This window comes from Lacerta agilis, chromosome 6, assembly GCF_009819535.1.
Source record: "Lacerta agilis isolate rLacAgi1 chromosome 6, rLacAgi1.pri, whole genome shotgun sequence".
Classification (NCBI taxonomy): Eukaryota; Metazoa; Chordata; class Lepidosauria; order Squamata; family Lacertidae; genus Lacerta; species Lacerta agilis.
The window spans coordinates 3421812-3434799 of record NC_046317.1 but is presented as its reverse complement, the minus strand read 5'-3'; the positions used below and the strand labels follow the sequence as shown (position 1 = coordinate 3434799).

The window sequence follows — 12988 nt, the reverse complement described above, 5'->3', positions numbered from 1 at the left end:
AATGACAACTGTGCAGGAGGAGCCTCAACTTTGCTGGGTTCTAAGGCCTACACTGTAGTTTGCTTGACAAGATGGCATCCATTTTAGCTGTTGTGGAGGATACAATGCACACACTGTTGTTTAAATTCATGTGAAGAGGCCTCTCTTTCTCTCACACACAATTTTTTTTTTTGAGAAAAGGGAGGGAAGGAGTTAGAATGGAGAAATGGGGCTTAAACGTTTTCTCTCTCTGCTGCTTCTCTGCTCCAAATCCACACTGCTTTTCTCCCTGTAGAGTTCCACGTGTATCTTTGTGAGGATAAAACACAATAATCTGTGGAGGTGGCAGCCTGGAGAAATGGTTTGGAGTCCAGCAACAGCCAGGGAAAGGGTTAATTAGCACCCAGTAGTAACCCACGCAGGTGGCACTGTGGGTTAAACCACAGAGCCTAGGGCTTGCTGATCAGAAGGTCGGCGGTTCGAATCCCCGCAACGGGGTGAGCTCCCGTTGCTCGGTCCCAGCTCCTGCCCACCTAGCAGTTCGAAAGCACGTCAAAGTGCAGGTAGATAAATAGGTACCGCTCCAGCGGGAAGGTAAACGGTGTTTCCATGCGCTGCTCTGATTTGCCAGAAGCGGCTTTGTCATGCTGGCTACATGACCTGGAAGCTGTACGCCTGCTCCCTCGGCCAATAAAGCGAGATGAGCACCACAACTCCAGAGTCGTCCGCGACTGGACCTAATGGTCAGGGGTTCTTTACCACTTTTAAATTGCCCCTCCCAAAGCAGCTTTTTCTCTTTGAAAAACCAAGAGGCCAGGGGACAGTGTTGCATGCCTTTAATTGTGTAGTTAGGAGGGAAAGAAAGAAAGAAGAAAGAAAGAAAGAAAGAAAGAAAGAAAGAAAGAAAGAAAGAAAGAGGCACTAGTCAGTAACTAGAACCATCTCGCCAGGGTACTCTATTTTCCATGCCTTAGGGACTCAGTTAATAATAGTTACACTCTGAGAGATTCCTGGTGATTTATTTGACACATGCAACTCCTTTGGAGAGTGAAGCTGGAGTTGATTCATGATGCTATCAAGGAAATTAATCGACGGTGTCTTTCAAAATTTGCATTTCACTGCTCAACATATGGCAGCTACGGGAAGCGCACAATAGACCCAGGATGGGCCCCGAAAGGCTTGCAGGCAGGATTTCACCTCAGAAGAAACTTTTTTCTGGTTCTTTGTGGTCCCGAGCAAATGTTAATCAAAGCCAGTTTTGCTCACATTTTCACTTGTTAGGATTTCACATTTGCATTTTATATAAATATTACCGTCTTGCTTTCCAATGTGCCTCCTGGTAATGCAGAGGACGAGCACATAGGTACCTTTTCAGAGCATATTTCAGAAAGCGTGTTATATCTTTGTATCCCCTGTTGACAGCCTTCCATAGCTGTGAAGTGCTTACTGCTAAGAGGCGCCACATTGATTACAGAGTCAGACCACCCATGAGGGCAATGGATTGCCCCTGCTCACAGGCTGGTAACCAGAGTGTATAATGGCCCTTAAGAGCACAGAAGACCTCCTGTGCATTAGGGAAATGTCATTCCTTGTGGAACCAGATGATCAATTCCTGTCTTAAGGCACGAGTAGCATGGACCTGGGAAATCCGGCCCCATGTACCAGAGTACAGAGGAAGGCTGCTAATGAAGGGGACGGTGTGCCATTATGAATTCGATCAAAGAGTAACGGGCAAGGTTGCCTGTGGCCTTATTAGTTAGCAACAGAGAACAGACATTGCTCAGGCAAGAGAGAAGGCGGTTAGCTTTTCTTGTGGGACTGACATCATCATTCAGCTGCCTGGTGGGTGGCTAAGTAGATACCATGCGTGAATATTTCAAAGCAAGAGAATGCAGTCCACTGTGACTGCATAGCTGCAGCTGCAAGGTGTGCAAAGAAGCCAGGATAACATAGGGCTGACTTTCGCCTATGAACTGTCTGGCACCCAACATTATTACTATTAGTATTGATTACATGTTTGCCCCATCTTTCCTCTCAAAGGAGCCTAGGGTGGCAAGCAGCCAAACAGTAAAATAATACAATTGTTTTTAAGCATGAAGAATATTTAAAGAGAGTCACATTTTGTCATGGACTGGTTGGACGCGGAGAAATGGTGGGTGGAACCAGCTGAGGAACCACCAATGGAAGAAGGCTCAGAGCCCAGGGATTGGTAGTGGCACGATGATGAGTGGTCAGAGGGAGAAGACTAGGAAGAGGAGGTGTCAGAAGCTGAAGAGGTTGTTTTATCTCACTTGCGAAAGCACTCAGTGGCATGAAAGAAAATAGAAAGAACGACAGATAACATCAAGAAGGAGACGGATGACATCGAGACTACGGAAGGCGATGGAATTAAGAGGTTGATCAAAATCCTAATTGTCTGAAGCAAGGGGAGTCTTAAAAAACTCAATAATTTGGCAATTTATTTGGATTTATTTGGACTATTTGGATTAATTGATATTTATAAATATATGGTGTGATTTTTATGATTGGAAAAGCTAATAAAAATGATTTGGCAAAAAAAAAAGAAGAATCTGAAGAGGTAACTGGGTTTAGTGAGCTGGGAGAGTCTGTGGCAGAGAGAAGTCCAGAATCAGAGGCAGAAGCTGAAGCTGGCGAGTGAGAGGAGGTCAAGAAGCAGAGATGAGTCAGGCTGCTGAAGAGTCCCAGGTGTCTACCAATCCTGCTGCGACAAGCTGCCCTTCTCCCAGAACCAGGAGAGGGATGAAACAGGTGGAGCAAAGGTAGGCTGCATCCAGGCACAGACTCCAATTGCTTGGAAAAAGCATCAGAGAGGAGGAGACATAGACAGCTGTGGGGAGGCACGGACCTTTAGTCTTGGCAAATGGTTTCATGGAGTAAGACCTATTGTGGATGATCTGTTGTGCTCATTAGGCCTGACACTCAGCCAAGTCTATGAAGATCGTGTTTTTGCTAATAAAGAGTAAATCACTGTGTGATTTACTGACCGGCTTGCTCTATGACCCATGTCCTCACAACCAACAATTTCATGGTTGCCAGAAGCAGTATATTTCAGCCCTCATATTCCCGGGTTAACATGGATGTATTTTAATTCCTCCTGAATGTTAAAAAAACAGAGAAGCAGATGCACCTTGACATGTGGCAGTAGGAGGTGCAAGCCGACACTGGAACTCTTGCAGCTATGGTACCTTTCTCAGCTTAACTATGGTGGATATGAAAGCCAAGGAAATCAGTTGAGGGGGTTTGTGGAGGAAGTTAGCTGAACAGGGAATAGTGTTTACCTTGTTGAAAAAGAAACTTCAAGACTCAAGAAAGTCAGTGAGCTGTCACGAGGTCACGTACAGGTGTAGCCTAAGTCAGGGAGAGACAATTGTCCTCAAGAGTGGACAGTCTGGCTTTAAACCCATATTGCTCCTGGCACAGAACACATACAAGCCAAATAAACGTACAGTGTGGATTCTTAATACAGCCAACATAGAGTTTTGAAGGAAAGTATTTTTCTGTCTTATCCACTTCAAAGCCTGCCTGTCCAATTTCATGCTAAGGGCCCTACAGACAGAGTTGCGCTGTGCTGTGGAGCTAAATGAGCTTCCCTTTGATTTGAACACGGAAGTTGAAACCTGGGTTCTGATGGTGATGTTTGATACTCTCATGGCTGAGCAGAGATGGGCCATGTCCAATATAATACCCATCACGCCACAGTGACTCGCTTGGTCCAGCAAAAGTTGGTCAGATAAACATGCCATCTTACCTGGGATGCATCCCTTATTTTCTGGAATGAGCATGGCAGCAAAACAATATTGCAGTCTTTTCTGGAACAGCTAGGAAGGCCTTATAAAAAGAATGCATGATGGGCAGTGACTCTGCCCTGAGCATACATATGTTCATGTATGCGCATACAATAATCTATGGGGACACCTGAGGTTTTATGTCTGAACTTTAAACCCTTAAAGTTTATTCATTTGAGGTTTCCACCTGGAAGGGTCACGTGTTTCCCTGCCATTTCCCCGGTAGCAAAGGCCACCGTGTCTCATATTTCACAAGGATTGGTCTGCCTTCACTCACCATTGTCCTTTCTTCCTTTGCAGGTGTTTCAGAGACGGCAGAACGGGCTGACAGATTTTTTTCGGAAGTGGGCAGATTATCGTATTGGCTTTGGAAACTTGGAGGATGAGTTCTGGCTGGGTAACAAACCTTTACCCTTTTCTTGTCCCTGTCACTGTCAGCCATGAAACCAGACACCTGTCCATCATATCGTCTTGCATCAGGCACACTTGGTTTCTCTCTCTCTCTCTCTCTCTCTCTCTCTCTCTCTCTCTCTCTCTGTCATTCATTTCTTCTTTGCCTTCTGTGCATCATCAGACAGTTATCTGTCTCTTTCACTCTTCCTGCATTCTCCATCAATCTGCCTTTTGACTCGTCAGGTTTCTCCATTCTTTGTCCTGTCCGTGTTCCTCATTAATGATGGGCTCTGTGGCATGAAAGGCTCGTAACTGGGACCTGGTCGCTGCTTCATTTGTTAGGTAGTGCAGCAAGTTTAATTGCCCTTTAGCCCCCATGGAACTGGTCAAACATCCTTTTCCTCACAAAACAAGCTAGATGGAGTCATTTTGTTCCATTTCAATGCGCTTTGTCTGCATCACAGATAAACTCTGCCATTCAGCATGATTGGCAGTTTCTGCTGAGGGAAAAGCCCATGCATAAACTGAGGAATTCTTTTGGGTCACATCAAGCAAATGTACCTCTAACACAAAATATGTTAGCCCTATCTCTGGTGCGTAGGAAGACTGTATCAACACTACATAATTAAACTGATTTGATAATAATTCCACCACCCCAGGGAACTCTGGGAACTGCTGTTCTATGAGAGGAGCTCAAGGTCTCTAACACGCAATTCTCAGGACGTTCACCAAGCTACAATTACCAGGATCCTTCTGGAGGGCAAGGGGAGCGTGGCTTGCAAACTGCTTTACAACTCCAGCAGAGCAGAGACACACCTGGAGTATTTTTAAGTGGCAAAAGTTGGAATTTTAGCACTGCTGAAAATATACCTTATTTATTGAGTTTTTAGTTTCTCATGAGCTATCTGTGAGGAAGAAAGATTAAAGAAAAACAATTCAACCTACAGGCAGAAATATGTGTAGCCGATGGGCCCAAGGCCACGTCTGATGGGTTTATTCTATTCTGGAAATGGGGGGGGGGGGAGAGGAGAGACAGAGAGAGAGTGAGAGAGAGAGAGAGAGAGAGAGAGAGAATCAGGGGGCCATGGAGGAGCTGGCTATAGAGGCCGGAGTACTGGCAACAGCTTATGTGAGGCATAGCCAAAGCAACAGCTTATGTCACACAGGCCAACTTGGGGCCACCAGGGATCAAAATTTGGCTCATGAGGCTGTTTTGCCACAACCATGCCTACCTGCCCCACACCTGAAGTCAGGTATGGGCCAGAAAAAGGCATGGCTTCAAAGAGACAGACAGGATTGTGTTTGCCCTTTGCCGCTCTCACCTGGCATGTGAGTTTCTCATATGGCAAATGTTTATTGAATACATAAGTTGGTCAGACTGTGGCAGGAATCCACCCAGCACTCGTGGGGAAATCTGGCCTGGTCTCTCAGAGGAATCAAATGAAACTTTAACAAATGGCAATGATAAAAGTCTGTACTTTTATCAGGACAAGTTACTTGTTGTTTACTGTTGTAACAATTGTTTCCTCAAAATTTATCTTCTGTACCATGAAAATAAATAAAAACAGTAAACAGTAGGAAGGAAGGAAGGAAGGAAGGAAGGAAGGAAGGGAGTGAGGAGTCTTAGAATGTGCTCCCAACAGCTCTTCTTCAAGCAGGGTTTCTCATAGAGCCGAATCCAGCTGCAAGCCCCATTTGTGGCAGGGCACTTTCTTGGCATAAACAGCTCAGATTCCAATTGCTCCTGCAAAGGAACATTGTTCCTTGCTGCCCAGCTTGAACGCGTTGGATGGCAAAGGCAAAAAAAATCTTTCTTAAATGCACATTGCACCTGCAAAGGAAGAAAGGAAAAATTAGGAGCGCATTCCTGGTTTTGTCCTTGGAAGTTGTCACCTGCTGTCATGGTACTGTCCGGTGATTGACACATGGGTGGCCCCACACGGGTAGCACACAGAATGTGTGTGGGGGGGTGTTCCTTTTCCCCCTTCCCCAATGTATGCCCATGGAACAGCAATTCCCCGCCCTTGGGTTGTGGAATATTGGGATAAATTAGGTATTTCCCAGTTCTCATGGAACTTTGCAAAGAGTTAACAGACAATGGTGTTTTTTACACTTGACTCCATGCATTCTTATAATGGCCAGTTAGGTTGGGGAGGACATTCCTGCATGAGGCTTGGCTTCTGGGTCCCATTATCCAGAACCCACATCCGATATGGACCTCCTGGACAACGAAGTCTAGACTCAGGACAGAGGGGTTCGAACAACAACATGGAGTATGGCAAATTTCCACTCTGCTTTTACTCTTAATTCCACATCGCAGCATGTGCATTGAGAGCCAGTTCTTACATCGTGCTGTTCACATGGTTTCTAGGCATGCAATCCTACAAACTCTTTTTTTTATTGTCTTCCTAGGACTAGACAATATGCACAAGATCACGTCACAGGGGCGCTATGAACTGCGGATAGATATGAGAGACGGCCAGGAAACAGCCTTTGCATATTATGACAAGTTCTCCGTTGGAGATGCCAGGAGCCTGTACAAGCTTCGGATAGGGGACTACAATGGCACTGCCGGTACAAATTCAGGGCTCATTCCCCACTCGCTACTCCAAGACTTTTCCCCTCAGGCTTAACAGCTCTCGCCTCATCTCACCCACACAAGAGAGCAGCCAGTTCTCTCCATGCAAACCAATCACATTTCTATGTATCTCCACCCCCACCCATGTATTTCATTCTCCTCCTTCTCCGGTTTAATTCATAAGGTGGGAATACAGTGGTACCTCTGGTTACGAACTTAATTCGTTCCGGAGGTCCGTTCTTAACCTGAAACTGTTCTTAACCTGAAGCACCACTTTAGCTTATGTGACCTCCTGCTGCCACTGTGCCACCAGAGCACGATTTCTGTTCTTATCCTGAAGCGAAGTTCTTAACCTGAAGCGTTATTTCTGGGTTAGCGGAGTATGTAACCTGAAGCATATGTAACCCGAGGTACCACTGTATACAAATACAGCATGCAGCAGCTTTTTTGAAAGTATGCAATGTGGCCTTTATAGTAGTTAGTAGGTAAGCCCAAGTGTCTCCTGAGGATATAACATAGCTTGGTGGTGATCCTTCTTTGGTGTAGTGGTTAAGAGCGGTAGACTTGTAATCTGGGGGACCGGGTTCGTGTCTCCGCTCCTCCGCATGCAGCTGCTGGGTGACCTTGGGGTAGTCACACTTCTCTGAAGTCTCTCAGCCCCACTCACCTCACAGAGTGTTTGTTGTGGGGGAGGAAGGGAAAGGAGAAAACAGTGGTGTCAGTGCAACAGCAGGTGCTCTTAACCAGCCTAGAAGATGCTGCCACAGACTAACATGGCTCTGGAAATAGAATAAAAGATGCATGTACTGGGGGAGGGGGTGGCAAACAATATGTCAGGCTGCCTGAAACACAAAAACTGTGCACCACATATGTGCAGCGACCCCCAGAAGTTGCTTCTTAATTTGGGCCAGCTCTCACAACTCGGGGCTCGTACACACTTTGCTTGTCCTGCCCCTAGAAAGGAGGGGTCCAAGCAGTTTTCCACTTGTCCCATGCTTTCTAGACATGGGTCGGAGTAGTTCCCCATTCGCCTCACTGCTTTCCCCAGGAAAACCTGCTCTTTAATGCTGAATCAGATCAAACGTCAAGCCACTGAAAAACCCAGCTGACGTTTGCTCCGATTAGGAGTTCAAGAGTGTCAGTACTTCAACTAATTTATCACTTTTAACATTTATCAGTACAAACAAATATGTGATAAGTTTTGTATGTTTGTTTGATTTGTTCTGATATGTTTTGATGTTTTGATTTGTTGTTTTGTTTGTTTGTTTGTTTGACGGTTTTGTATGTTTTAATTCAGAATTTCAATAAATATTTTTTTTAAAAAAAAAAAAGGAGGTAAAGAGTGGGTTTTCCCAGGAGAAAGCAAGCGGAAGTGAGGACAAGCCCTCAGTGCTTGTTCTGCCCAGAGCCAAAACCAGTGCAGCCACCAAGCGACAAACATACATGCATGAACTCAGCTTGAGCTGTCCCTTTGCAGGCAGGAGGGAAATGACCTGTCTTCTGTTGCAGGGGATTCTCTCACATATCACCAAGGGCGCCCGTTTTCCACCAGAGACAGAGACAACGACGTTGCCGTCACAAACTGTGCCATGTCATACAAAGGGGCCTGGTGGTACAAGAACTGTCACAGGACCAACCTCAACGGCAAGTATGGAGAGTCCCGACACAGCCAGGTGAGTGGAGCTGCAAACAGGAGCTCAGCTTCTCTGCTTGTTAATGATACGTTTTGCAAGCCTCTTAGCTGTGTGGTTAAGAGCATGAGCTCTCATCACCTGGGGACAAGCTCCCTGCTTACAGTGAACCAGCACAGCAGTGAAAGCACTACACAAAGTACTTTTCTTTCATAGGGTGGTTTTATGTCTGTGTGGAGTTTTTATACAGGGAAACGGGGGTTTTTTATTTTAAAAAAATATAATTTGCTACCTGCAGTCTAAAGTGATATAGCAGAGGCTTCTGTCATCTCAAGTCCTGGTCTGTACAATGCTAAATAATGCAGTGCTACAACTTCTGGGGTGGCAGAGGGCACTAGGCTATCAGGGAGAAAGTTGATCTTGTCTCTACCTCTCCCAGCTATGTTAGTATTCTACTTAAACTAAGATTTTCACATGGGGAGCATTCATTAATATGGTCCTCTTGCCGAAGCCCAAAGCAGTTCTCTTTACCATCTCAGGTCTCTATAGAGCCAGTGTGGTGTAGTGGTTAAGAGCGGTAGACTCGTAATCTGCTCCTCCACATGCAGCTGCTGGGTGACCTTGGGCTAGTCACACTTCTCTGAAGTCTCTCAGCCCCACTCACCTCACAGAGTGTTTGTTGTGGGGGAGGAAGGGAAAGGAGAATGTTAGCCGCTTTGAGACTCCTTTGGGTAGTGATAAAGCGGGATATCAAATCCAAACTCCTCCTCTTCTTCTATCACTTCATTCTTCTGAATGTGCAAATCAGGCCTAATGTACTTTGAATAAAAGTGCTCTGAGGTTTAAATCTCATGATTATAAACAGAATAAAGCCAATTCTGCTTTTTTTTAAGCCTTAAAAGTATTTCAGTAGGAAGTGGTTGTGAGTGCCCTGTTCTACTCCTCCTCCCTTTTTGTTATGCTACCTGAATTATCCCAAGTATCCCCATCCCTTTGGCAATGACTTTCCACCCCCTGCTTTGCCCACAGGGTATTAACTGGTACCACTGGAAAGGACACGAGTTCTCCATACCCTTTGTGGAAATGAAGATGAGGCCCTACAACCATCGCAACACCCTGGGGAGGAAGCGGCGGTCCCTGCAGCTGTGAAGGGGCCAGGATCCCTCTGGACAAGCGGTCCTTTTCTGTCATTTGTTTGTATTTTATAATCTGAGAAGGAGAGGACAAAAGGTAGCAGCCTGCTCCATACTGAGTGGCTGAGGGAAGCCATGACGCCCCTGAGGGATGGCTCACTTTGGTAAGAGAACCACCTTGATGCTTTGCTGTCAATCCCAGTGACTTTCTTGAGTTCCTACCCAGCACACCTCCATAAAAGAAGAGTTTGTTTTGTTTTTTTTGTTCTCTCTTGAACCTATTAGAAAATGGCTTCATTTAAGGTTTTCCTTCTTAACCCAGTTTCTACTGTACGTGGGGTGCATCTTTACACATGCCAGCCTGTTCTGCCAGTGGGTACCAAGGTCGGCTCCCAGAGCTCTGGTTGCCCATTGTTGCTGCTGCTACATGAACCAAGTGACATTTTCACAGTGATGCCTCCTTAGCCAGCAAATCTCCATCAGTCGGGGAAGAAGATTCTAAAATCTGGAAACTTACTGAACCCACACAGCTCCATTCCTTTAAAGGCCTGGCATTTGGGCCACCCTTCACACAAGGCAGGCGAAGACACTTCATCCTTCCATCCCAACACAAACCCTCTAGGTCATGTTCCCAAAAACAAACGCAAGCAAATCTACTTGCTCGTGTGTCAAATTGATTTCGGAACTAAATGTCTCTCACCTGTATTGCTCCCATGCTGTACCAATTTGATAGGCACTCCAACTAAATTTCTCTCATTTAAACATTTACCTGCTTTAAAGTCAACTTCTGAACGGGGAGTTTAACAGAGTCGGTGTCCCTTTAAAAAGTCAATGTCCCTTCCCCTCACCAGTCCATTGGTGAAAATACTTCAAAGTGCAGCCGCCTCCCTGTGAAGCCACGCATTCTGTGGCAGCGGCTTCCAGCTGCATCAACACAGACTAGTCAGTGAGAACTCACAAAGACTACGGAGGGGCAGAGCAGAGGGACGCTTTGAGTTAACAACTCGATGCACCAAACCTGAGCCTCTTTCCTGGGTGAGGGGAGAAGAACATCCCTGGGCATGAAACGTGTGAATATTACAGAAGCAAGACACTTACCGTATTTTCCGCTCCATAAGACGCACTTTTTCCCTCCTAAAAAGTAAGGGGAAATACCTGTGCGTCTTATGGAGCGAATGGTGGTCCCTGGAGCTGAATTTCCCAGGGGCCAAAAGAGGATTGTGCTTTTTATTTTACAAAGAGAAAAGGGGGTGTTGAAAGGACCCCGCTCAGCAGCTGATCAGCAAGAGATTGGGAGAGAGATAAGAGTCCCTGGCTCCCTTTCAGCCCCGCCCCCTTGCCCAGGCCTCCATTGTTGAATGTGCTGCAGAGGGAGGTTGTTTGTTTCCCCAGCAACATGGTACTGGCTGATTAGATTATCTGTCTAGAAACTGTAGAAAAGGCTCCCTTTCCTTAAGAAGCTGCAGGAATGTGAGTTGAACCCCATTAAAATGGGGCTTTTCCTCTTTGCTTTTCCCCCTTTGCAAAAGGAGCTTTGCTTTTCTCCCTTTGCAAAAAAGCTGCAAAACTTTTAGTTGATCCTCAAAAAACAGGGCTTTTCCCTTTGTAAAAAAAGCTGCAAAACTTTTAGCTGATCCTCAAAAAACAGGGTTTTTCTCCTTACAAAAAAGCTGCAAAACTTTTAGCTGATCCTCTTTGCAAAAAAGCTGCAAAACGTTTAGCTGATCCTCAAAAAACCAGGGCTATTAGAGGAGGAAAACCAGAAAAATATTTTTTTTTCTAGTTTCCTCCTCTAAAAACAAGGTGCGCCCTGTGGTCTGGTGCCTCTTATGGAGCGAAAAATACGGTAACTCCTCACTAGCGCCCATAAAACCCCTTCATTATCGTCTACCTTAGAGCAGAATGTTTGGAGGCTGAAACAACACGTTATGTGGAGATTTGTGTTGGGATCTTCCAACATTCCCCCACCTCCCCACAACCCCCATGTGAAATGCAGCAATGGTGGCCATCCACCAAGTTCTTTGGGATGTGCATGTGATGATGACTAACGCTTGCCCTCCATGCTGTTCTCCTAGTCAGAATCTCCACTAGTCTGCCCCTCCAAACTGCAGCCTCAGCAACTGTTTTGTTTGTTTGTTTTGTTTGTTATAACAACAAAAATGAGTTGTAAAAAAGAATCACAGAACTGTCCTTTCCACGATGATAAACCTGCGTCTGGGCTGTCATGTTTCAGGATGGGGGGCACACAATTAAATGTTCTCCAGCAATTTTTTTTTAAAAAGAAGAAGCTTACACATAGAAAACTAGCATATCAGGGGAAAGGCCATGCTAGGGCCAGAGGCCTATCTGGGGTCCCTCACAGCCTTGCCAAGGAGCTGGCCACACAGAGCCGTGGCCCAGGGAGCCACTCCAAGACAGAGTGGAAGGTGCAATTTTTACACACACACACACACACAGACACACACAGACGCGGGTGGCGCTGTGGGTTAAACCACAGAGCCTAGGGCTTGCTGATCAGAAGGTTCGCAGTTCGAATCCCTGCCACGGGGTGAGCTCCCGTTGCTCGGTCCCAGCTCCTGCCCACCTAGCAGTTCGAAAGCACGTCAAAGTGCAAGTAGATAAATAGGTACCGCTCCGGAGGGAAGGTAAACGACGTTTCCATGCGCTGCTCTGGTTTGCCAGAAGCGACTTAGCCATGCTGGCCACATGACCCGGAAGCTGTACGCCGGCTCCCTCGGCCAGTAACGCGAGATGAGCTTCGCAACCCCAGAGTCGGACATGACTGGTCCTAATGTTCAGGGGTCCCTTTACCTTTACACACACACACACACACACACACACACCCTGGACCTTGGCAGGATCCAACCTAACTGATCCCTAGCTATGCCCCTGGCTAGGATCTCTACCTTGACATCCATTTTTCTATGTGGAGGGAACGTTTGGTATGGGAGAACTTTCAATCATGTGAGTATCACCTGCCGTCTGAGGTGGGACAGCCCAGGTACAGGCTCTAGATTAAGGATCTAGGCCTCAGTTGGATGAGTGCAGAAAGTTCACCCAATCCATTTGAAGCACTTGAGGTTATTCTGCCTGCATCAGTTTAGAGCTGTATTGGCCCAGAAAATTGTATTAATTTCCTAACTAGATTTTAAAAAAAAATCTGGCTGAATAGTCTCTTTGAAGTTTGAAACTCCCATGTCTATGAGGGCTTCTCTGAACCAGCTCTTTCACCCTGCCATAACACTGAGTTTTGTCTATTTCACCATTCCAGAAATCACCCCATAATCCCAGAAACCCTACACAACACTGGGCAAAACACTGCATAATGGCATCCTCCTGACCAGGCATGGCCAAACTTGGCCCTCCAGATGTTTTAGGACTACAAATCCCATCATCCCTAGCTAACAGAACCAGTGGCCATGGATGATGGGAACTGTAGTCCAACAACAGCTGGAGGGCCAAGTTTGG

General features: G+C 46.1%; 1 protein-coding gene across 1 annotated transcript in view; it reads left to right on the top strand.

Moving 5' to 3' along the window:
- TNR (tenascin R) overlaps nt 1-10002 on the top strand; it is a 213709-nt gene extending 203707 nt beyond the window's left edge. The window contains 4 exon segments of the mRNA XM_033151259.1: nt 4086-4182; nt 6591-6752; nt 8266-8429; nt 9417-10002. Coding sequence (XP_033007150.1) covers nt 4086-4182; nt 6591-6752; nt 8266-8429; nt 9417-9536 — 543 coding nt within the window. The 3' untranslated portion in view covers nt 9537-10002.
- Nucleotides 10003-12988: the final 2986 nt, after the last annotated feature.